This window comes from Pteropus medius, unplaced genomic scaffold (genome assembly GCF_902729225.1).
Source record: "Pteropus medius unplaced genomic scaffold, Ma_sr-lr_union100, whole genome shotgun sequence".
In the NCBI taxonomy this organism is placed as follows: Eukaryota; Metazoa; Chordata; class Mammalia; order Chiroptera; family Pteropodidae; genus Pteropus; species Pteropus medius.
The window spans coordinates 5,547,399-5,573,796 of NW_024350927.1; the positions used below are offsets into that span (position 1 = coordinate 5,547,399).

Below are 26,398 nucleotides of genomic sequence, written 5' to 3' on the forward strand. Positions count from 1 at the left end.
GCCAGTCAAAGAAGCCAGGCACCAAGGGATCATATGTTCTATAATTCCATTTACTCGAAATGTCCAGAAAAGGTAAAGTTGTAGTGGCTGCTTGGGGCTGGAGGTGAGATTAACAGTAAAATGGGCACAAAGGACCTTATTTGGGGCTTATAGTGCTCTAAAAGTGATGTCTGGTGGCATCACTCAGTAAAATTACTGACAGTCATTGAATTGTACGCTTGAAGTGGTTGGGTTTCATGATATGTAAAATACACTTCGATAGCTTTGTTTAAAAAATAATTTTTTAGGAAGAGTCTAGATACAGATCCACGCACATGTAAACAATTGGATTTTTGATAAAGGGGCAAGTAATTCGATGGAGGTAGGATAATCTTGTGAACATATGGTACTGGTACAACTGGATATGCACATAGGGAAAAATAAACCTGACCTTCATCTTATACCACACACAAAAGTAACTGAGAATGAATCAACATTAAAGTGAGCACTATGAAAGTTCTAGAAGAAAACACAGGAGACCATCTTTCCAACCTTGGGGTAAGCAAAGGCTTCTGAGGACACAAAAACCACCAACTGTAAAAGGAAAGAAAGATAAATGGGTGTGATCAGATTTTAAATCTTTTGCTTTTGAAAAGGCCATGTTAAGGGAATAAAGCAAGCCACAGACTGGGGAAAAATGCTAACAACACATACGTTTGACAAGAACTGAAATCCAGAATCCTTAAAGAACTCTTCTAACTCAATAACAAGGCAATTAAAAACAGGCAAAAGATTGGAACAGACACTTCACAAAAGATGCACAAGTGACAAAAGCACGTAAAAAGATGTTCAAATCAGTCATCAAGAAATGTAAACTCAGATGCCTATGAGATACTACTACACACACATTAAAATTGCCCACATTAAAAAGACTGGGAATACTGTTAGTGAGGACAGGTAGGGAGCAAACTAGAATTCTCATTCACTGAGGGATTTGCAAAATGGTGCGACCACTTTGGAAAACACTTTGGCAGTTTCTTAGGAAGTCAGACTCACTCTTAACAGACAACCCTGCTATTCCACTTCTCGGCATTTACCGGAGAGAAATAAAAACACAGACCTGTACACGAATATTCGCAAGGGCTTTATTCGTAATAGCTCAAACCTGGAAACAGCCCAAAGCCCGTCAACCGGTGAACAGGTAAGCCAACGGTGGTGCGTCCGCAGCACACGACGCCGCTCAGCAATGAGAAGGGAGGGACTGCTGACCCGCACGACAACCTGAATGAATCTCAAAAACGTTAGGCTGAGCGAAAGAAACCAGACACGAAAGAGTACATACTGTAAGTTTCCATTTATATCAAACTCCAGGAAAGACAAGTCTAATCAGGAGCAACAGAAAGCAGACCAGTGGCTGCCCCAGAGTTGGGGTGGCTGGCACTGGCCGGAAACGGGGCACACGGGAACCATTCAGGGTGCTGGAAATGTGTATAGTGTAGTGACGGCTACAAGGACGTGCGCACTTGTCAACACTCAAGTCGTACAATTAAAATTGGTGTGTTTTATTTTATGTAAATTACACCTTAATAAAAGCTGATGTTTTAAAAAAGGCTGGTCAGAACTTAAAAAAAAAAAAAAAAAAAGCTACAGGAAGTCAGCGGTGATTGAGAACAATGCCCAGCAGGTTAGATTCTCTCTCTGCTCAGTCAGCAGCTGAGAGACCAAGGGAAGAAGCAAGACCTATGAATTCTAATTCGACTTTTTAAAACACACTCTGTAATATTTGATACATATAAAAAATTATAACATTGACATAAATTATGAAGAATAATAAAATTAGCAATCCTAAACCCACCTATTTTGCCAGCTAAAACTTTCCCTCTTGTTCATCGGTGGCCTCCTGGAGGCAAGGCCTGTCCTCTACTTCGTCAGCCGACATGGCCCAGCACGCAGAAGGCCTCACTGACCGGCTCAGCTGCCCCAAGTGGATGGTAGTACATGACAGCCTTTCAATTCTGAAGCACATGTCCATCACCATTTATCCATTCAACAAGTATTTCTAGAACACCTTGTAAGTCACAGTCCTGAGTCTGAGATTAAAAAATATTTTTTAAAGCCTCTGAGCTCAGGAACTCACAGTTTAACAGGAAAGACAGTGAATGAACATTTCAGAGCATTGTGGCAGGGAGTAGGGGGCTGAGTGAGAAGGCAAGGGGAGCATCCGTTCTCCCGGCATGGAGGCTTTTGAGGGATTCCCTGGGGGGCGGGGCGGGGATGCCCGCAGCAGACCCCAACCTTGAAGAAGAGCAATGAGCTGGCCAGGCAGAGAAGAGCAGGAGGGCACTGCAGACCGAGCACCTGGACGGCCGCCTCCCAGGATGTCGTCTCTAACTCCCCACTGCATCTGCTCAGATGAGACAAGTAACTTTAACGCCAGCCAAAGAGTAACGTGGTCACACAGGTATTACAGCCTTAAATAACCAGATGATGCATTTCAAAGTAAAAAAAAAAATCAACGTGCTTCTGACTGTCCTCCACCAGGGTGATGGCCTGGCCTCTTGGGTCGCCCCTTCTGACACTCCCACCCCAAGCTCCAGCCCCTCGGGGTGTCATGTGGTTTCACATCCGCATGCCCTTGCCTGGATGTGCCTGTTCATTCTGTCTGGCCGCAGTGCCAATCACCATCCCCCGGGTCCGTTAAACACCTCCTGCTCTCTGAAGCACCCCTTCGCCTCGTCTGTGCCACTGTCCTCACCCGGGCCGAGCTCAGAGGCACTGCTGTGTTCGTTTAACTGCCTTTCCTACTATATAGGAACAGCTGGGGTGAGGGACTAGCTAGGCTATTAGTCCTGCCAACCCAGGGGTCCAGCACCGTGCCAGGCACTAGAAGGCACTCGACAATAAATGCTTGCTCAGTGAATTCAGATAAGCAAGGGTATAAGTGTATGTTACTAAACAGGGCTACAACAGAAACAAACTGAGAAAGAACACACTCTCTGTGTCATGATTTCTAATGAAATGTCAAAACCTTTCCCCAACCTCAGATATTTACATCCTATTTTAAGAGGCAACTGAAGCTACAGGTCAGTCTTTGAAAGGCCTAAATTGTTTATCAAAGACAGTGGGGCAGGAGGGAATATTTAAGCCTAAGAAAAAATTACTATCCTACAAAACTCACACTGGCCCTGCCTGTATCTCAAAGCTACCTTGCTTCTTGTCTCTCTGGGAGGAAAGAAGGAAAATCAGCTTGGAACGAATCGATCAAGCAAGCATTTATCAGGACTTTCCGTCCAGGACTGGGCTAGGCGCCACGCACGCACGCACACACATGCACACTGATTTCTGCTTCAAAGTCAAAGAAGAAGAAACGAGAATCAGAAGCACAGGATGTCAAATTCCCTCTCAAATTCTGGCCTGGCTTTTCCTCAGCTCTACTCAACTTTAAGCCATGATAACACTGGTTTATTCTCACAGCAGGTGACACCAAGTTCCCCTTTGTGTCAACCTCCTACCACTTTCTCAAAGCCTTCTCTCTTTGACTTCTCGTGCCCACACTAATTTTTCTCTTTTCTGTATTCTTGTGAAATTTCTTGTCTGTATAATTAATTTTGGCATGAAATCACTCCTTGTGTTACCATCCTCTCTTAAGAGTTTATCTTACCTCTTCCAGGGCGCCTGTAAGATTCTTAAAGATCCTGTTTTGAGTCTCACGATACTGTACTGGGCATACGGCAAGTGCTTAATGATGAACTGGACCTTCCGGTAGGCCTTCATGTTCTCTCTGCCATCAGTGGCATTCACTAATGTCTCAAGGTCAACCTCATTCACCAAACAGCAGATGTCAAAAGAGGTACCGAGCACTGGACACCTGTCACCGAGCAGGACGGCAAGTCCAAAGGTGACAATCCAGGAGCAGTGGGCTCCCTGCAGTGGTCTTGGAAACACTACCCTTCCCTGAGACGTGGGCATTTGGGGCTGACCCAAGAGAATCCCATTTTCTGGGCTTGGGCTCAGAGACAGAATGTCCTTAAAAAGCCAAGGAATGGGAAGAGAAGGGCTGGGAGCTCCAGATGTAAAATCGGCAGGAACACACATGAATGGAGGCCATAAATCCCTCCCAGGACGCAGACAATGCCTCAGTGATAAGCATGCAGATTGCACACCTAGTTCAGAAACTCCCCTGAGTTTGCTTGTAATTAAGGGGGTTAGAAAGGTAAAAAAAATATATAAACCCAATTAATCATTTAAATATTTAAAGTCAGATTTTTCCCTCACTCCAGGATTAGTATATTTCATAATGCCAGCAGCAGACAGCCCTGGTTTTTACTGGGGTTCATTTTAGAGCATGTTTAAACTAGTCAGATTGAGTGATGCTTCCAGCAACTAATCGCATGTCAAATAAAAGATATTTTATGTAATAAATTACCGCTACAAGTAATTCAAATGTCATTTATCAGTTTTATTATCAGTCAGGCAAAGTCTTCTTTCTCTATATTAATCAAAATCTTGGCAGTTTTGACACCTCTTGGCAAAAGTACAGAAGTGAAGAGGCAGGGTCCCCCCCAAGCTGAAGGAGCAGCGTTGAGGTACGAGAAGGCAGCTCACAGTGACAACTAAAAACTTCAGGTATTTAAAAGTGCCATTACCATTGTTTTTATACTAGCGTCAAAGCAGGAAGGAGTCTGTCTCTAAGAAGATGTATTTTATTTTTAGGGCTGGGAGACTCTTAAAAATACTCCTACCTAAATACCTAACGGGGTAATGCTTTTTCTCAGAGAGTTCTGGAAGGGAGAATGATATAAATGACTAAACTGCCCCTCCCCAGCCCATTCTTCTGCCTCTTTCAGAAAGACTAACAGTTTAACCCTTTGTGCTTCCAGAAAGTCGGCAGACTCCGGCTGTTTGGGGCCAGCTCCGTGACCAACCAGAACAACCAGAACACTTTGTTCTGAGCAAGAAGTTTCCAAGTAGCCGAGAGACCTGTCTGGTAGTAAGCCATAGAGGAAACAGCTGGACTAGAACAGATGTGCATTTTAGAGACTTCTGCACCCCAGCTGCCACCGCTTGTCCTCCACAAATCCCATTAAATGGCTGGGCCAGGGACACAACTAAAGAAAAAGTGTGCAGACTTAACCTTTGGTTAAAAAGAAACATGCAGAGTATGTTTAGTGACCCAAAGCAAACACAACGGATGGGAAAGAATGCTCGCCAGGACGCAGGAATGAGTCCCAGGCTGACAAGTAGCTGCTGCCGACTCAGCAGCCCCAGTACAAGGCTCACCAGGAAGCATTGTTTCTCTGGTCTCAGATGTCACACAACGCCAACAGTTTTTCAGACAAGGCAACCACGGATGACAGCAATTTGGGTGTGTGTGACCTGGCCTCACCCATTCAACCTTATCCAGAAAGCAAAAGAAAGGAGATATCTAAATGAGATCTGTGACACACAAAGCGGCTTCTAAGCCACTGCCCGGCCCCTGAGCTGTCTATACAATGATCTCGCTTCCCCGGTTGGTTGCGGCTGAGCCAGTGAGGACAGTGAAGTGAGGCCAGAAGGCAGCTTTAGGCCACGTTGGGGGAGCGGCAAAACAAGTCTGGCATTTTAAATTACGCCTTTTAAAATCTAGTATCTAACACTTTTAAATCGTGTTTTGAAAAAAAATGAAAGTTTTGAGATAGACAATCAAAAAGACAATTATAGAAAAGGCATTTTGAAAGACAACCGATCCAAGGCTGAGTTACTTTAAAGACACAAAACTGAGCTATTTTCCATCACTTGGGAGTCAATTTTGACCCTTTTAGACTTTGTACAAGTGACTTAAAGAAAGGGTTCTAGCTGTATTTTGGATGTGTACATTTATCACTAGTTTGAAAACCTTTACTCTTAAAATACTTTCATTTAAAAACAAAACCTCCTGTGGGTCACTGTCTCATGTAATAAAAATAGAAGCTACATTCAAAAAAGACCTTTACATTTAATCTGAACTTCTCTAACAGACGGCTACTATATAATTATATATGGTATAGACAAGGGAAGAAAGAAAAGAAAGGAAGGAAGAATGGAAGGAAGGAAGGAAGGAAGGAAGGAAGGAAGGAAGGAAGGAAGGAAGGAAGGAAGAAGGAAGGAAGGAAGGAAGGAAGGAAGGAAGGAAGGAAGGAAGGAAAAGGAAAGGGGGGCAGTCTAAATCTACTAATATTAACTTTAAAAATAAAGTTGAGAGGAAAGTTACTTCAGGGAGCAAACGTGAACACACTTATGAATCAGATGTTTGTGTTCTTATTAGTGAAAAAGTAACATGCAGAAGAAAATGGAAACTGAACCAATAAGTGCTTTCAGATTTCTGCTTGTAACCAAACACAATGAAGTCGTTTATTCTGGCCCCTTGTCTCTTCTTAAAGCTTTGTCACACACTTAGAAGTGTGTCTAGAAGAGGCTGTGGGTGTGTCACATTCTTTTGGAAAACCCCATGGGCTGGCAGGTGATGCTCCCAGTTTCTCCCCGTGTGCAGCATCCAGGGGCCCAGGAGACGGGAAGCTCTGCTCTTTGGCCAGAGTCCTCAATCCCAATCGAGGCAAAAGCAGGAGTCTGAGCAGGTGACTTACTGTATGGCTGAGAGACGAGGTGAGGGGGCTGGACAGGAACCACCTGTGTGGCCGGGCCCAAGGCCGATGGCTCGTCGGCAGCCATGCCCGACTGCTGGAAAGCCAAATCGATCTCTTCATCTGTCAGCCCTGGGAGAGGAGAGCACATAACGGCGGGTGAGTACCTTTTGCCACTGTCCACGGCGGCTAGGAAATCTCCATCGAGAAAAGACCCCCGGAGCCACAGAACGCCTAGCATCCTGGAACTCTGCCTCCCCGATTTCGGATTCTCGGGAACCTCTCTCAGTTGCAATTTAACCTTAAGCGACAGAATATTAGCCTCAACACTGCTTCCAAATGTGGCTCATTCAATTTCCTTAATTTATCCTTGAGTTTATTGCTGCTTTTGAAGTCGCTCCGTACTGCAATTCTCCATTCTTCCCCCGAAAACAGATACCATCAACTGCAAATGTGGCTCATTTTAATCTGTAATGGTGTTAAAAAAAGAAGGGAAAAAACTAACAATAATGCATGAAAACAGACAGGGAAACAAAAAACTAATTATTGGGTGAGACGACTAATTAGTCTAGATCGTTTCCGAAGACGGGAATAATTTGCTTTATTTTATGACAAATGCAGAAATAAAAAGAAAAATCAGGACTGACTGTGATTAGTATGAATGGGATATAGAATGTAAAGAAGAAAATAAAACAAGAAAACAGATCAAAACAAGGCCAGGCCCAAACTTTCAGATGATTATTACTCTAGCCTATCATAGGCTGCCTATATCGCCTTTGGCTAGTTTTTCTTTCCTCTCCCTTTTTTTTTAAATCTTCCCGACACTTTAAACCATACTGCACATGGGACATCAGGAAATAGCAGGGCGCCATCTGCAGTGGCTACAACATGTGGAGAGGATTTGCCCACGGAGGAATAAAAGGCAACTGAAAATCCCATGAAGACATTTCCAGTGGGCACACAGCTGGAATACTTTTATCGAGTCTGAGGCAGCCGGGGGACGCTGGCTCTGTGGGGAGCAGACAGGGCACCGACCAACCCAAAGAACAGGAACGCAGTGTGGCACCCAGGTGTGAGCAGAACCTGCCTGCTGGGGCTGCTCGGGAAGCACCGCGGTGTGCTCTAGCCCCGAGGGTGGGAAAGGCAGCTGGGAGGTCACTGCCAGTCCACGAAAGACTGAAAGATGGCTCCGGCCAGCCCTGCTGTTCCGGGAATCCCAACGCCCAGTCCAGCCGCAACACGCAGCTTTTAAACCAGGGCCCAGAGCTTTTCACCAGCTGGCCGGCTCTCCATTAGAGGCCCGCAGCACGGCGCATCTGCCCCTGGGGGTGGATGAAGCACCGGGAGATTCTGAGGAGCAGCATCTTCCAGAGCCTGGTGCCTTTCTCGCTCTGGGCCGAGGGGCTGATGGACACAGCGCATTCACGCCCCACAGCAGAGCGCTGCCTGGCAGCACATCGCGTGGGAGCTGGCTGCAGCCGTCCCTCCAATATTCCATGCCCCACCGCAAGTGGTCAGGGGAGATCGCCTAGACGGTCCCGAACGGCCCGGAACCCCTTCCTCCTCTCCGCACTGGGCAGCTGAGATCAGGGCCCATTTAACAGTGCAGCCCCTCACCATTCCCGCCCTGCACGCAGTGCAGCTGGCCAGTCACGCGGGCCAGGCCACACCTCTGCAAGATCTGAGGGCTGCCGGATTGGCCCCGAGCGCACCAGGCCCTCAACACATTGATGGGCAGATGGAAAGGCTGCCGGGGTGCAAAGGGGGGTCATTTACTGGCACTTGGCACCTTCCAAATACAAAGGCTAGACCTGAGTACACGGAGCCGGAGGGGAGACATCCCCCCTCCCAGATTCCCCAGCCTGCTGCAAAGGGGTTGCTTTACCATCTCACTTCCCAAGAACACGGGCAGGGTAGACAGAAGAGCCAGGCAAAAACGGAGAACACGTTTCCTCTCGGGCGTGTGCCAGTCGCCCCTCCTAAACGGGAAGGGGAACCCCTTTCAGGGTGCTCGGAAGACACTGCTTTAACCAGTTCGCAATCAGCCATTAGAGGAGAGAGCGGCACATGCGACGTCAGCACAGGCTGATGGTCACTGGTACACTACGGAATTTTATAAACCTGGTAGTTCGTGTGCCTTGTCAGCCGCTGGCTGCAAATGAGGATAATTTTCCCAAAAGGAGCATTCAGTTGCATTCTCATTTTCCCTTTTGGCTCTTTCAAATATAAACAAGTACGATAATGTTTAACACTGGGGAAATATACAGTAAGTTACAGGCTGTGCTGCGGCCCGAGAGCCGGAGCCGGTTAAAGGGACAGGATTCCCTGCCCAAGCCTCTGCCCTCTGGCCCGAGCTTTTATGAAGCCTATTTTCCTAATAAAACATGTTCCTTACATTATTGCAGCTGAGCCCACTAGTGAGGCTGCGGTTTAAAGGGCATCAGCACATCCTTCCAAGCTCTTGTTTTTCAGAGACCTTATCGTTTGATGCTCTAAATTTACACTGGCTGGAATTCTGATATCCCTCGTTCTCCGGAGAGCCAGGATTTTGATTCAGTTACATAAAGTGAATCATTTTTCTTCTCTTAAAAAAATAAGCATTTTAATGATCTCACTGAATAATATAATTTCAGAGCTGGACTGTTGTTCCAGCCACTGCCTTCATTTAACAGATAAAAAAAGCTGAGGCCCAAGGAGGGCACAAAATCTGCCTCAAATCATACAGTCAGGGCATGGTACCACCGGATGACAACCCAAGGCCCTCCATCTCCAGCCTGGTGACTTCCCGCGACAGCACAGTTAACAAAAACATCAAAGGGCAGACAGCAAAATTGTCTTACGTCTTCGATCTTGTGAAAGAGGTTTAGCTAAGGGCTAAACTGTCTTCTCTCGTCCCCACATGGCACCAAACACAAGTAAGAGCCCAGGAATACAGTTTTGGGGCTGTGTCAAAGCAAAACAGAAACGCACCGCCTGGGTCCTACCTGCAAATGACACCTGTACTTTTTCGACATGACCGGAGTGACAAGGGTAGAGTGACCTCATCTCATTCTAATATTCGACCCCCAAAGAAATCCAAAGGCCTCTCGCAGATTGGTGCCTACGCTTTCCTGGTGTCCTCGTCCTATGAGTGTCTCCAGCTTAGGATTCCACAGACCCGGCTCAGGATTCTACAGGTCACTCAGGTGACTCATCTGGGACTTTTGGAGACTGGGGGGTGGGGTCCATCTCTTCAGCCCCAGGAGCTGAAAGGCCCTTTCCTTTAGGGAAGAGGTGCTGCCCCAGGACCCAAGACAGCCAGGTGCCTACCCGCCCCGCTGACAGACACACTGGAGAGCTCAGACGAGACCTTGCAGAATCCAAAAGGTTAAACGGAATAATAAAGGGAACTGCCAATTGTAAGTGAATTATATTTGGCTCTGAAAGCTGAGGCACAGGCTATATTATAAAAGGCATCTCTTCGCGTTGTTTACCATCACCCTGACTAATGCAGACCTTTTTTTTTTTGTTTTAAATAATCTCATGCAAATTAGACACACACACTTCCTTCCAGTTGATTGCTATCTGCAAGGAATAATCTAACCGCAGAGGGACTGAGCAAGGGCTGAGCAGAGATGGGAGCAAAGGGTGTCGCCGTCCTGTGGCAGGCAAAACTCCTCCCTCCCCTACCTGTCTTCCTTCAGCTGCTGCCTTTGGGAGAATGAGCCAGTTTTAATAAAGCCTAAATTCTTCTTTCAGTTGGGGTGTCAACTGCAGTATCTGACATCACCAGCACTGTGCATTTCGAGGCTGTTTGAGTAAACTCACCGCTGCCGCTTGATGGTTTCAAGGGCCATCAGCCCCCTCCCCCTCACCTCCCGCCGTGACACTGACAATTAAAATATATTACTAGTAAAGAGCAAAACTCAAAGTCCTGCTCACTTACTCCGCCCACTCACTAGCCTTAGTCAAGAGGAGAAGGGACAGGGGACTTGGTGAGCAGGAGGAGCCGGATGCCTGGCTCTGAGAGGCAGCGTGTCATTTCGCCTTTAAGGCCACGGCTGCCTGATTTGCAAAACTGAGAGCTCTCAATTCAGACCCAAGTGTGCAAATGAAGCCCTAGCCCTGGAATCAGCATGGACCTTCTGACCTCTCATTCAGGGCACTGTGTGCCCTCCAAAGCCGACTCCCCTTATAGGCAGTCAGACTCCCCTTACAGGGAGGCAGCCATCGCCGCCTGCAGAAGTCCCCAGAGACTTCTTTCCAACACTTTCTCCAGGGTAGGGGTCTTGAAAAGAGCCGACAAGTGAGCTACGTTCTGTTGACCACTGAACAGAATGGCCTCAGGGCTGCCACACCCATTTATTTTTATCCCTTAGAAGATACACAGATTTGTTTTCTTTTTCTAAAGGCTTCCGTTAAAATGCAAACAAACCCAAACCCTTGGACTTTTGTGAGCTGCAGCCTCTGGGGTGTGAGAAGGGTGCCGCAGGGCCCTTTGCCACAGGTCAGACAAAACCTGGCGTGGGGAAGGGCCAACTTTTCCCTGCGGGACCGGCTGGGCCGGGGCTTCTCAGAACAAGTAACCCCAACGCCGTCCCCAGGGACCGCCCAGCACTGCCACAGGCCTGGCTCTGTGCAGGTGAAGCAGAGAGCGGTGTTTGCCTCTTTCAGGGCAAACCAGCACCAGGACGGCAGGCTAAGGAATAGTCTGGAAATGAGCAAGGTAATGAACGCCCGACAGCACCTTCCAGGTTTATAATGAAAACGTGCAGCCGGACAGGGACTAAGGACCAGGGCCAGAGGGCTGGTGGCAAAGGGCGGCGGTTCCGGGCTGGCCACCCTGGCCATCTTCCTCCCCACCAGAGACTCACGGAGACTGAGCAGGGTCACCTCTTTCAGAACCCAGCCGGCTATCTACCCATGCACACTCTGGAAGGAGATGAGGCAGAGGAGACAGCTGGCTAAAAATATTCCCCAAATTAAAAGAAAAACCAACTCTCTCCTAGGAAAGGTTAGGGGAGGGGAAAGGGAAAAAAGTATTTTTTTATTTTATTTTATTAACATTTTGTTGGAACAGTAGAGTACAATAAGGACTCTCAGAGCCTCTAAAAGTCGTTGGATGACCTGTAGACCCCTATTTCCCAGTGCCTTGTATAAAATTGAATTTTTTAAACATAAATTACACGTAATGACGACACTGTAAAAACTAACAGTAATGGAAAGCTGTGCTGTATTTCATTAGCCTGTATTATTCCGTGCCACCTGATCCAGCCGGGCCTTGTTTATGAGTTAGTGTGTTAGCAGATGCCGATGGAAGCATTTGCTTCGACCTTGCTCTTCTCATTGGGGCATGAAATTACGACGGCAGCACCTTGATATTACAGCCATAAATACAGTAAACTGCAAATTTAAGCCAACGGCTCCTATTGTCTCTGAACATAAAGCTGATCGGTATTTATTTAAAAGGAGAACAAAAAAAATATTATATATCACCTTGTTTATGGGGCCTCCCCCACCCACTTTCTAATCTCCTCCCCTGGCCCCCCAACCTGTCTAATTCACTTGGTTAAAATATTAAGTAAATAAGCCAAATGCTCTCTTCTCCACTGATGAACTGTTCCCAGGCAGCGAAAACAGTTTTTGAGAAAACTAGTTCCAAGTATTGTTAGCCTGAATGAAAGAGGTTTTACAAGTAAGAACTGATCTGAGGATGGAGCTGGTTTTCACCAGCCTGACACTGACACGTAAATTCGAGAACGAGACACGAGACTCTCCCTTCTCCTAAAGGAGGAAAGTTCGAACGCCAGGAGACAGAGTTGCTGGGGATGCCCTGAAACTGAACGCCCTCTCGGTACCCTTCCAAAAATCGTTAGGTAGAAACGCTATTTCAAAAAGCAGCAAAACACTGCCTCCTGCCACCTAAGGAAAGAAAAATCTCTCACCAAGAATATAATTCTCGTCTCAACACAGGCAGCCGGGGACCTCTCATTAAAACTCGCACCGATCCCCTCCTTATCCCAGTGAACCATAAAGACAATATATCCTTTAAATGCATTAAATGTGCAAGAAAAATAAACACAAAGACAAAAGGACACTAGCTATCACCCGGCCACGTCTCCTGGTATAAATCACCAAGTAAAAAGCCAGTGCGGAACGCACTGCACAGCTAGCTTAGGCGGAGGGCGCCGGCAGGCACATGTCTCGCTGTAAGCGAAAGAGGGCGGGTCTGCCCTCCCGAAGAAGTCGGTGGGCAAGGACCTCTGCCTCCCAGAAAACCGAAGGGAGATGTGAAACCTCCCTTCCAGGGCCGAGTCTGGAGCTTCCGAAGGGTTAGTGGTGGAGATGGCAGAATGTCAGTCAGCAGGCAGGCTCTGCGGAGTGAAGCCCGCCGCCGGGCCATTGTGGCAGTAAATGAAATGCAAGTTTAATCTCAAATCGCACAGGCTGGGGTCACAGGATCCCGGGCCCCGTGATATCAACGACGCGGCCGACTCGACCAAGATCAAAACTTTTTGTGCGTTTACTTCTGATACGTCATCCCACAAGGCAGGCGCGCTCCCCTGCAGCCCTCGGCTATTTCAGCCACACCAGTCACTGAGCTTAGCTCCTTCCGCATAAGGAGGAAACTTCCCTGTAAAATTTATGGGGCCTCTCTGGGGAGTAGTATAACTGGAGAACAAGACAGAAGTGAGCGGCCCCTCCGTGTAACACAAATTGAGATCTCTCGTACGAAAGACTGGGAGGGTTTCCAATCAGCATCCATGATGTCTATTTTTAGATCTATAATCTAAAGGGTTTTTTTTCTTTTAATCTTTCTGCTAAATTAAAAACAAAAATAAAGAGGAGTGATTTTGATATCTGATCACCAATTCCAAAGGATTAATAGCATAATGAATATCATTGCCGGCTGTCACGGGCAGCGGTGTGAAATCAGGCAGGACTCTGTCAACAGGCGGAGGAGTCAGCCCTGCAATGAACAAGTCCTAGGGAAGGAACTGTGACAATCAGGAATCACTGCCTCCTGAATGCCAAAGGCCAGGTCAGCCAGAGGTGTGTTTGCGCATATGTGGAAAAGCCAAATTAATAAACATTTTCAACTATACTCGAATCTTGCTCCTGTTTTGGAAGAGGCAGTAAAGTTTGTTTAAAAAAAAAAAAATTCACCTTTGACAACCAACCAAAGAAATTCAGATCTGGAGAGCTCATCTGGTCTATTCCGTTCTCTTTCCTCTTCCTTCGGTTTTACAGACCCCAGTGAGGGGCGGTGACTGTCTCAAAGCCCTGGAGGCAGAACTGGATTCCCAACCCGGTGCTCTTTTTACTGGCCGGGGCCAAGCACAGGCAGCCTGCGTGCCTGCTCCCCTGTGCTCTGACACAGCACATCTTAAATAAGCAAAGGCTTAGGCTCAGCCACCTCAAAAAAAGAAGAGAAACAAAAAGAATATGTGGAGCATAGGGGAAACTAGGCAAAGGGTACATGGAACCTCTATGATAGATAGACAGACAGACAGACAGGTGTACACATACATACAAACACATCTATGTAGTTGTGTGTCCATGCACATAATAGAGATAAGAAATGAGTACCACTGCTTATAGAGGAAGAGGAGCTGGTAGCTGGGGGTAGAGACTGAAGGCTGATTTTTTTTCATTGTATATTCTTATAAACTGTGTTCCATGGGAATATATTCCTGACTCGAAAGAATAAATTATTTTTAAAGAAAAAAACACTTGGAGGGGAAAAAAAGAATCCTTAAACAAAATCACTTAGAATGGTTATCCCCATTTTCTGGAAGAGAAAAACCAAGACAGAAAAAAAGGCACAGAAGTGTGCCCAGGAGCTGGGATTAGAATGACAGACACCATTTCTGATTTCTTCCTTAACCCGTTGTGGCTGTAACCACAGCAGCCAAGTACAAGGTGGTTTTTTTTTAATGTGTTTTTAAAAGGCAGGCATCTGTTCTATTTTGACACATCCTGGCTGCCCAAATGTTTCTTTTGAGCTCTAAATATTTGCTTCGCAATGGAAATGTTTCCATCACTGCAACAAAACAAACATTTGCTTTGGGATCGCGGGGAGAACCATACGCTGCCGTTGCGCTGTTTCCTATGTCACTCGAAACAGTCTGATTTATGAAACAACTGTACTGAAGGACACAAATCAAGTGGAGATTTTCGTTCCTTAGGAAAACCCTGTCAGAAATAGTTCAGTGCACCAAAGCACACTCTTCAGTTAGCCGAATGTTACAAATGATCCATGTTTGTTGGGGTTTGCTTTTCATCTTGAATCTTAAAAATGTGATCAGGGGCCTTATTATTTTGGCATTCATCTTACTTCCTAAAGTTCTAAATTACCGTGCAACTGTCAGATTTAAGTACTCATATCAATCTGATAGTAAGACATTAAAACATGCTATGTTCTAATAGGTCGATACATAAATTATTTTGCCACCACCTATTTGTGTAGCTCAAATGAATCTGGTATTGGCTGCTACTGTCAACCTTATTAGTGGAGAGGCACATACTTTGTACTCAACAGATCCATCCATATTTGAGTGCTTATTTTGCTAGGCAACATGAGAGCCGAGACCTCATGTTCCCAGCCTGTGAAATGGCAACCTCCCTAAGACCTCTGCCCCCCCAATTTCTTATGCTGGATGAGTGTTTTGCTTATTTTCTACATATAACACATGTAATGTTATATGATATATAAACATGATTTATAATATGTAGATACCTCTATTGATAATAAAAACAGCACATGACAACTGCAGAAAACATGAAAAATAAAGAAAAGCATAGATTTTTGAAATTTCATATTTCCACTCTCCATCCAGAAATAACAGCCACAACTTATTACAGTGTCAAAGAATGTTTCAGAAGCTTTTTACATTTTTAACTCTCTGAATCCCAGCAGTAATCCTGCACAGGGGCCCTAAGGCACACAACGTCACTGTGTTTGTGGCACCTGTGGAACCGTGCAGTGCCAAACCCATGTGGGCACAGGTGGCAGTGGTGTCCCCACGAAACAGGTGCTTCATTCTCCCCACCTGACAGAAGAGGAAGCAGCCTCTCTACGATTCCAGTGCCTGTGAGTGGAAAGCAGGGCACGAGACCGGTCAGGCAGGCTTCTGAGCCAGGGTCTCCCCACGACGCCATGCATGAGGGAATATTCCAGATCTTCGTTCAACTTGAAAGGGACTCCTAAGATACCATTCAGATGTGTTGGTAAAGTTATTAAGACTCAATTTTTCTCACATTAAAAATGACTTTTTTACTCAAAGCTGCCAAGGGTTCTGTGGAAGTGAAAACTGAGAAACTTCTTGAAGACAATTTGGAACTCTTCATCTCAAGAGTATTTAAAAATGTTCATACCCTTTGACAATAATTTTACTTCTAAGAAATAATAAAACAATGTAGTATAACGTACAAAGATGGTCCATCACTATATTTTTAATACTAGCAAAAATTTCAACAATGTAAATGTCCAAAGAGGAATGATTAGGCAAGTTATGACATATTTCGATAATGTAATAATATTCAAACGTTCGCATTCATATGAACAATTTCTGATGACACAGTAAAAGGCTTTTGATACATTAAGACATAAAAAGCAGATGCTATAGTCACAGCATGATCTCAATTACATTTTTTAAAAGAACAAAAGGAAGCAGTAGGGTTGCATCATTTTAACTTAATCTGAATTCATCGTACAATGTTCAGAAGGAAAGAGAAGGGAAATGAGACTGTAAACAGTGGGGAGGGCCCACCGTTTCATCCATCCCGGGAGGGTGGTGTCTTCAGTGAGCTAGAGAGGGGAGGCTTGACTTTACTATCTGCTCGTCGACTCAGCCCCGCACACACCCTCGGTCTGAGCACCCTCGTCACAGGGCATTTTCCCTGTACATCTTGGCACCCGTCCACAGAGCAAACCATATCATCTGCTGGTAAACCAAAGACCTGTTTCATCGTGAAGGAAAATGTGGCTGTACTGGACTTACTGAGAGGCAAAACGCCAGTCTCCTGCAGAATTCCTTTCTAAGGAGTTTTCAGCAATTATCTTAAAAATTAATATTTGATAGATATATTCTCATAGTACATTCTGTATCCTAAAGATACAAAAAGGTATATAGCAAAGTCTCCTCACTCCTGCCACCTGGTCACCCAGTTATATCTTCCAGAGGCAAGCACTGCTACTAGTTTCTCGTGTGGACCTTCTAGAAAAAGTCTATGAATGTACAAGTGCGCTCATATATTCACATCATAACATGTATTTTATACGTGTGTATGTATGTGTATATATATTTTCATACAAATAATAGCATGGTATGGTATAAACACTATTCTATGCCTTGCTATTTCTGATAAACCTTAGAGAGCATTCCATGTTAGCATCTACAGAGTTCCCTCGTGCTAGTCAATGGCTATAAGGTATTCCATTAAATGGACGTACCATAATTCATTTAACTTGCCCCCTACTGAACATTTACCATTACAGACACAGCCCCAGTACACACCCTGACACATGCCATTTGCGCACATGCAAGTATGTCCCTGGAAGCAGGCTCAGATGCGTGGTTTTAACTTCGATAGGTGTTGACAAACTGCCCCCTCAGAGCTGGTTTCCACTTACGGTCCCACCCATGTGCATGTGTCTGTTCCTGCAACCTCGCCTACGTGATGCTATGCTGCCATCAAGTTTTTTAACTGTCACTCTGAAGGCAAAAAAAAAAAAAAAAAAGGTCTCATTGTAGTTTTAAGTAAACTTTTGTTGGCATTCTATATACAGGGAGGCACGCGAATCCTAAGCGTATGGCTTAATGAACTGTCACACGGTGAAACCTTCCATATAACTACCAGCCAGATAAAAACACAGAAAAGCAGCCTCCAGGAGCACCCCTCGTGTCTCCTCCCAGGCTCCCCTTATCTTCCAACACCACGGCCGAGTCTGCTTATTTTCGCTCTTCACTTGGTGACACAGAGCGCATTCTGCCCCACAGGGCCTGTTTCGCTCGGCGCTGTTTGTGGGATTCACCCAGGCCGGCACGCGTGGCCACGGTTCACTCTCTTAACTGCCGCGCAGTGCTCTTAGCCAGGACGAGAATGGACCGCAACTTAGGTATTCGTTCCCAGTCTGGGACAGTCTATGAACAGTGATGCCGCTATCAAAACCCTTACGTGTCAGGGAGCTGCTGGACCACCGCGGCATGCACATTTTCAGCTTTAACAGACGCTCCGATAGTTCCCGAAGTGCTATGCCCACTCGGCTCACACCAGGAGTAACGAGGAGTCCCAGCTGTCCCCCATCTAACACCGAAGCCCTCAGTTTTTCAGTTTTAGCTATTCTGGTGGGTATGAAGTGACAGTCCATGCTTGCTGATTTTAACTTGCATTTCTCTGATAACTCATGAGGGTGAACATCTCATATACTCTGTGTTTCTTGGGTACAGTGTCATACCTACGTATGTGATATGTCATACTTTTCACAATTTTTCAGTTACAGCTGACATACAATAACATGTCAGTTTCAGGTGTAGAACAGTGACCATCTTATGAAATGATCACCCTATATAATATATCCATTTAAAAAAGGGTTAAGTTTGTTAACCGTGTTGTTGAATCTTGTTTTTCTGTACTACCAAATTATCGAGAAAAGTGTTTTAAAACTTTCCATTATGACAGGTTTGGCTGGTTCTCCTTTCAGTTCTGCCCATTTTTGCTTTATGTACATTGAAGCTATGTCACCAAGAATATACTTAGAAATGTGAAGCCTTCCTGGTGACTGACTACTCTGAAATTCCTTTATTTCTCACTCCACTTTTACGTCCATCTTGAGGTCAGTACCAGGCTTCTTTCGGTTAAAGTCTGCATGGTGTCTTTTTCCATCACTTTACTTTTAATCTTATGTCTTTTCATTAAAAGTGTGTTTGATGTCAGCAGCACTGAATTGGGTTTAGGTTTTTCATTTTCAATCTAATCTTGACAAACTGCTTCTAATGGAGCAGTCTATTTACAATTAATGTAAACACTGCAATTTTGGGGTTTATAGCTTTCATCTCACAATTTGTTTTCCTTTTGATCTCTTTAATGCCCTCTTTTCTCTCTCTTCTTGCTAACTTTTAAATTCAGTTTTTCCTCTCTATTAACTTGTAGTCAAGGTGGTTTCTGATGGATTTCTCCACTGTAAAGTTACTAACTTTCCTTTTGTAGTTATGAAATAGCTTGGAGGAGATACTTTGCTATTTCTCTTCAAACTTTCACCTGCTAATTTTAGCACCCATCAGTGATTTTGTCTGTGATGATAATTACTGTGGTGTTTGCCTAATGGGGGAATCTTCAATTTTTAAGAGTGAAAGGGACCCCGAGACTAAAATGTTTGAGAACCGATGCCCCGGATGTCACAGTACAACCTTGACGTACTATGGTTTTATATACCCGATGAATCTTATCACTTTGCCAACGATTCTAGACTTAGAACACTTTCAGTCCGTCCCTGCACCCGGTTATTGTCATTTCAATTGCACGTGTATTTTAGACTCCACGAGAAAGACATTATTACTGTATAATACAGCCAACATTCCTCTCCATGCCCTTCCTTTGCTCTTCGTCCCTTCCTGCATTTCTGTGTTTTCATGCAGAATCATTTTCTTTCTGCCCAAAGACTCCATTATTTCCTTCAGTGCGGGTGTGCGGGCAACAAATTCTGTTTTCTTTATCTGCAAGTGCCTGTATTGTCCTTCGTTTTAAAAAAGTGCTGCATTGTGAAATAATTTCAGACTTCCAGAAAAGGTGCAAGAATAGAACAAAGAATTCTCATATTCTTCAAATTCTCGTGTTCTTTAGATGTATCACCTTTTCTTTATTATTCCCTATCAATCTACTGATATATTTATTTTCCCTGAAAGTGCCTGAGATCTAGGTTACAGACATGATGCCTCTTTCTCCCTAAATATTTCGGTATTCATTTCTTGATGTGGGGAGGGGGCAGTTCTTGCTCGTACATAATCACAGTACAAGTATCAAAATCAAGAAGTTAACATTGTTAAATTTCTATATGTAGCTCTGACTTCTCTTCTGACCTCAATTCACATTAAATCCACCTGCCTGCCTTATACCCCTGCTTGGGTGTCTAACTTAGGGGTCCCCAACACCAGGCTGCAGACCAGTACTGGTCCATGGCCTGTTAGGAACCGGGCCGCACAGCAGGAGGTGAGTGGCGAGTGAGCGAGCAAAGCTTCACCCGTATTTGCAGCCGCTCCCCAGCACTAGCATCACCGCCTCAGCTCAGCCTCAGATCACTGGGCATTAGATGCTCATAGGAGCACTGGTCCCTAGTGCCAGAAAGGTTGGGGATCACTGGCACAAATCTCAAACTTAGTATATCTAACACTGAGCTCCCAATCTTGCCCGACCAATCTGCTCCATGCATGCCTAGTTAGCAGCAAGTCCATCCCTCCAGTCTCTTTCAGACTCCAGATCCAGCGAATCAGGATATTCTGTTGGATGTTCTTTGAAACAACATTCAGGGGTCCGGAGAGTGCATCCCTCCACTTGGCTGGTCCCCCAGCTCCCACGCCTGCTCTCCACTCATCTGCTATTAAGGCAGCAGCCAGGGGGATGCTACTAAAGCTCAAGTCAGATCACACCACTCCCCTGCTTAAAACCCCGATGGTCCCCACCTTACCAAAAGAAAAGGCAGAGCCCGCACATGGGTCGATACCGCCCTGCACTGCCTCACTGCCTGCCACGCTGTGAGCTCGCCTCTCACGTCGCTCCACCTCGACTACGCACTGGCCTCCTCCGCTCCTAGAACGGGCCAGGCGGGCTCCCTCCTCGGGCTTCCGCATGGGAGGTTCCCTTTTCCCAGAACTCTTTCTCCCCAGAAATCTGCCTGGCTCGCTTCCTCATTTTCTTCAAGTTTCTGCTCAAATGTCACCTTAGTGGGGCCTTTCCAGGCCATTCTACTTAAAACTGCAACCTTCCAAGAACTCTTTAGTGCCCTTACTCCACACTGCCACTGCTTACATTTTATTCCGCTTACTGCTGTCTCCCTGTCTCCCCTCCATTAGAGGGTAAGCTCCACGAAGGCAGGGATGTGGGGCTATTTTACCCATTGCTGTTATTCCCAGCACCCAGATCAGTGCTTAGGTTCTACTGGCACCTGCTAGGTGTTCAGCAAAAATGTGTAGAAAAAAATAAAACGGAAACCCAAAATGCAAAAACAGGTCAAAGTAATGCCCCTCGGGTTTTGGGAGAGCCAGCTGGAGCATGGAGAAAACCCAGAGTCCCACCTCCCTGTCCCCGCTGTGCCCTGTAACAGCTCTTTAAAATCTCCAAGGAGCCTCAGAGGTAAGGGCACATGCTGTTAGCACGTGTTCCCCCAGTCTGCTCCTCAGCCCCACACGTCCTACGCTCTCCAGGCTTCTGCCCCGATGCTCTGCCCACCGCGGCAGCTTGCCCCCAGCCACACCCAGACCCCTCAGCTGTTCTGGGGCACCCACTCCACCAGCACGCTCTCTGATCGCCCGCCAGAAGCACTTTTCTACAGTGATTGCTACCTACATAAATACTCCTCTGGTTGTCAGATTGCTTTGTAACTTTTCTTTTGTCTGTATAGTTTCCGAAAGATTAATTAATTAATTCAATTCATTCATTCATATTATGGTGACATTGGTTAACGAAATCCAGTAAGTTTCAAGTGTACAATTCGACAGTATCAAAGGATTTTAATATCACTGAACCTTATTGTCTGTCTTATTCACTGCTATATCTCCCAAACCTAAAACACTGATCAACTTGTAATGGGCGTTCACTGAATATTTGTTCATTTAATATTATTTCTGAAGTTCCATCCCATGCAATAAGGCAGGAAATAAAATTAAAATATCTAAGAACTGAAAAGTCACAAAATAATTTTTATAAACAATATCACTACATATTTGGAAAAATCAATTTAATGATAAAATTAAGGAGGTGGCTAGATATATAGAGATATATAGATATATAGATTTTTTTAAATTTAGTAGCATTCCTATCTACCAGAAATAATTTTTAAAAAAGAAATTCATAGTAACCTCAAGAAATATACATTTAGTATGTGAGAGCTATATAAAGAAAATCTCACAAAGAGAAATAAAAGGTATTGAAATAAATGGAAGATGTTCTTCAAATTAATTTGAAAGGTTTGACACAATTCCAATAAAAACCCCAATTATTTTCTCAAATGTTCCTAAAACTTATCTTGCATAAGCATATAAGAATGCGCAAGTAAGAATAATAATGAATGTTTGGTAGTTCATTCTGTCCCCCCTACTAGATATTTAGATATACTTCTACGTATATTTTTTTAACCGGTTCCTCTACGGCTTCTATACATATATACATTCTTATTGGATTCAACTTTAGATTAGTATTATACCATTTTACATATTAAGAATCTTAATGTACACATATTAGATTGCCACATAATATGACAAATGATTATAAGTAACGATACATTTCATTGAGAAGCAATAATTTCACTTACACCCCCTTCTGCCCTTTGTGCTATTGCTCTAATATTCACCATATACATACATATGTGTATATAAAGCCAACAGCTTGTTATTATTGCTTTAGACAACTGACTTTTACAGAATTTAAGAATATTTTTAAAGCATTTTATGTTTACCCACATATTTAACATTCTTGTGCTCTTTATTCCTTTGGGGATTCAAATTTCTATCTCATATTATTTTCTCTTCAGTACGAAGATCTTCCATTGGTATTGATTACAATACATGTCTGCTGGTGACAACCTCCCTGAGCTTTTATCTAAAACTATCTTTATTTCCTCTTCATGTTTGAATATTTTCACTGTGTATAAAATTCTAGGCTGACAGTTCTTCCAGCATTCTGAAGATATCATCCCACTGCACTGTCTAGTGGGCCGCATGGCTGCGGACTGTAAGTCAGCCATCATTCTCATCACCGTTCCCTTTGTATCTTCAGTATCTAGCAGTTTCACTATGATATATCTAGACGTAACTTTCTTTGTATTTAATTTATCCTGCTTGGGGTTGGCCATGCTTCTTGAGTTTTGTGTGTGTGTTTGTGTGTGTGTGTGTCAATCAAAACTGGGAAACTCTCGGCGAACCTTTCATTGAACATTTTTTTCTGCCTCATTCTTCTCAACTTTTGGAACTCCAATTACCCTTATGTTAGGCAACTTGATTTTGTGTCACAGGTCATTGGGGCTCTGGCTCTAATTTTTCAATCCCCTTTTCTCCTATGTACTTTAGTTTGGATGATTTCTAACAATCTGTCTTCAAGATCACTAATCCTTTCTTCTCTTGTGTCCAATCTGGTATTAATCCCAATCCAGTGAAATTTCAGTAAAAACAGGTTTTATGTTTGTCAGTTCTAAGATTTTCACTTGGTTCCTTTTTACAACTTCCATCTCTCTATTGCAACTCTACCTTTTTACCCCTTCATCTATTCTTTTCACATGCGTCCTTTGAACATAATTTTTCATAGTAGAAGTGTTTTTTTCTCTGTTAGTCTATTTCTATTGACTGACTCCCGGCAAAAGTCACAGGTTCCTCTTTCTTCATCTTCGCCTGTCTAGTAAGTTTTGATTTTACATAAGATATTGTGGCTGATAGGCTGTAGAGGCTTTGGATTGTTTTCTCCTTCTGAAGAAGTAAGTTTTGTTCCAGTAGGCAGTTAAATTACTAGCAGATCACCTTGATCTGAGGCAGGCTCACTTAGTTTCTTCCTTCCTTCCTTCCTTCCTTTCTTTCCTTTCTTTTCCTTCCCTCCCTGCCTTTCTTTCTCTTTTTGTGCTTAGTCCTGGGAAAAATACCACAATTCTAGGATGTAGTGTTTGCTTCTAAAGGGTGGTCCTTCTGGGGTTTCAAAGGAAAGCCCAAAGTGTTTACCAAGCCCCTCTAAGCTGGTAAGACTCAAACTCTAAATTCTGCCTTTCCTATAGCAGGTAGCTGCTAAAATCTCTGCTGGAATATGTGGCACCTGCCCTGTGCATGGGCAGTTCAGGAGTTAGCACAGAATTTGAGGGGTGTTTATATGCAGAGTCTGGGGGTACCCCCACCCCCTTCAAGGTTCTCTTCTTCCTGGAATATACATCCTCAAGTCTCAGCTACTCCCCAATTCCTCAAACCAATACGATGGCAGCTTTCTACTTGAGTTCTATTTACTAGAAGATGATGGACTGGGGAATGTCTCAAGGAAAAGGCCATATACAGCTGACTCTTACCCAGAGTAGCTCCTTCTCTCAAGAATCAAATCCGCTCTGATTTCTGCTTCTGGTTGCTCTCCTGTGCCTTCAAACGATGTTTCTAAAATATTTTGTCCAGAATTTATATTTGTTATTTGTGGGAATGTTTTTCTGATACAAGTTACTCAGTCTTTAGTAAAAGCCATAACTCGGAATGTTTTTAAAAGAGAAGAATGATGAAGTGAGCCTTGTTCTTGTACATATTAAAACTGACAATAAAGATACAGCAATTGAAACACTGTGACACTTCTGTAAGAGTGTATATGTCACGAACAAGAGTCCTTGTTATATACTGAAATTTAATAAATAAAGGAAATATAACAAACAAATGGGGAAAAATGACTTATCTATTTGAAGGACTGTTTTGGAAAAAGTGCTGTTTGAAAGGAGTTTCGCTTCATTATCACTTCATTGATTTCAGAATTAAAGAGTTAAACATTAAAACGTAAATCATAAAAACAAATAAAACGTGGGTGAATATCACTGGTTCAGTGTTTGTAGACAAACTATTGAACCCCTCTCCCTTGTTTTTTCTTCAAAAAGAAGATAACAAAAAATACCTACCTCATAGGGTTTTTGTGATTTAAATATGGCACTTAGCTTACTGCCTGACACATAATCAGCCCTCAATAAATGTTAGCTGTTGCTGTTGTTGCTACTGTAATTATTATTATTTAATAATTATGGGGAAGGAATTGCTTTCATAAAAATGACAGAGAAAATATCAGAAGATTGACAGATTTGATGATGGAAAATAATCACTTTTACATATTAAAAACATAAAAGGCAAGGAACAATGGTGAAAATGTTTGCAAACACGACCAAGAATTAATATTCTTAACATGTAAAGGGCATTTAAAGATCAATAAGTAAAGCACTAATATCCCAATAGAAAATAAAAAATTAAACAAACATTTCTAAGAATAAACATTTTTAAAGTTCGACTGTGATATTAATCAAACGAATGCAAATTAAAACAATCTGAGAAAGTGGTCCTGTTGCTCTTTGGTTGGTTTAGTGACCAGACACAGTTAATGTACTGAGACAGTTAGGTACTCTCGACCCCTGGGGAAGGACCTGGTATGACTACTCGGAAAACTACCGTTTTATATCCAGAGTCTTAAGAAGCTCATACTCTGTGATTCAACACTTCCTCATTTTAGGACTCTATTTTGAGAGAATACCAGACAGTGCTATTAGCCTTTTTTTCCCCCTAATTCCTATATATAAAAAAAATAAGAAAATAAATTAAGTACTCATTTCAAGAAGCTGAAACAACTTCAGAAAAATCTAAATGAAGTAGATGAAAAGAATTTTGTAGAAGAGTGTTTTAAATTTTCCAAGCGGCCAAATTTTTCTTGCAGGGATTCTTACTGTGAATTTTAGTTTTATTGCCTTATGGAGATTTTGATTTCTGCCTCTTGGACTATTTCTTCCTTTGTGGCCAATTTACATAACTTTTTATAAATGCACCATGAGTACTGAAAAATTGAATATTCTCTGTTTTATGTGCATAAAAGTCTATATATATTATATATCAAACAAGTTTACTGTGTTATCCAATCATTTCATTATTTATTTTTGCCTGCTGATTTATTAAATTCTGAAGTATGTTAATATCTTCAACTAAGTGGTTTTAAATTCTTGTATTTTTAATAGTCTTTGCTTTATATACTTTGACAAAACATTTGTAAGCACATAAAGTTTCATGATCATCGCCTTCTAGGTGAACTTTGTAATGGCATAAATTAACCGTTCTTTTAACATTTTCTAATCTGTCTAAAATGAACATTGCCAATTCTGTTTCTTTCAGTCTGTATTTGCATGCTACATCTTGCCAAACTTCTATCAACTTTCCTACGTTGTTTTGTTTTAGGTATACCTCCTGTAAACAGCATAAAACTGGCCTTTGCTTTTTCTCCGGGTTGTACTGAGTCTGGGATCTTTTAATAAGGTTTTTTTTTTAATTCTATAAATATTTATTGTGTTCACTATCTCTAGTTTTATAGATTTTTGTTTTCTTTCATGAGCATTGCTGACCTGATCATCTTTTCATACCTCTGAATGTGGTTTAAAAGTTCTAAATTCTATTCCTTCTAGTCTAATGAGGATGAGGCCTAATTTTTTTAATTGAGAGATAATATAGTCTTCAGTATACTGTTTGAAGAATTTGTACGTATGCATACTCTGCGCAACCACCACTCAGACCGAGATGCAGAACGCAGCCCAGGACTCAGTAAGGCGGCCCTTCCCATCTACGCCCTCCTCCAGGTAACCACTGCGACTCTGATCAGCAGTACTAGTTTTACCTGTTCTTGAACTTTATCTAAACGTATGTATTCTTTTATATTTGGCTTCTTTGACAGAATTCTTTAAGATTCATCCATGAGGCTGCATAGACCAGTCATTTACCACTTTTTTCTTTCCATGTAATACTCCATTGTGTGTCTACACCACGAAGTACTCATTCTTCTGTTGATGGACATTCTCCCCAGGTTTTCCCCACTTTAAATAAAACTGCTACAGACATTCTTGTACATATCTTTTCATTTCCTTTGGGTCT

General features: G+C 43.4%; 1 protein-coding gene across 4 annotated transcripts in view; it reads right to left on the minus strand.

Annotated features, from left to right (window-relative positions):
* PEX14 (peroxisomal biogenesis factor 14) overlaps positions 1-26,398 on the minus strand; it is a 119,442-nt gene that overhangs the window by 17,280 nt on the left and 75,764 nt on the right. For all 4 annotated transcript variants that reach the window (XM_039842262.1, XM_039842263.1, XM_039842264.1 and 1 more), the window contains one exon: positions 6,582-6,710. In XM_039842262.1, the coding sequence (XP_039698196.1) occupies positions 6,582-6,710 (129 nt within the window). The remainder of the gene's footprint in view (positions 1-6,581; positions 6,711-26,398) is intronic.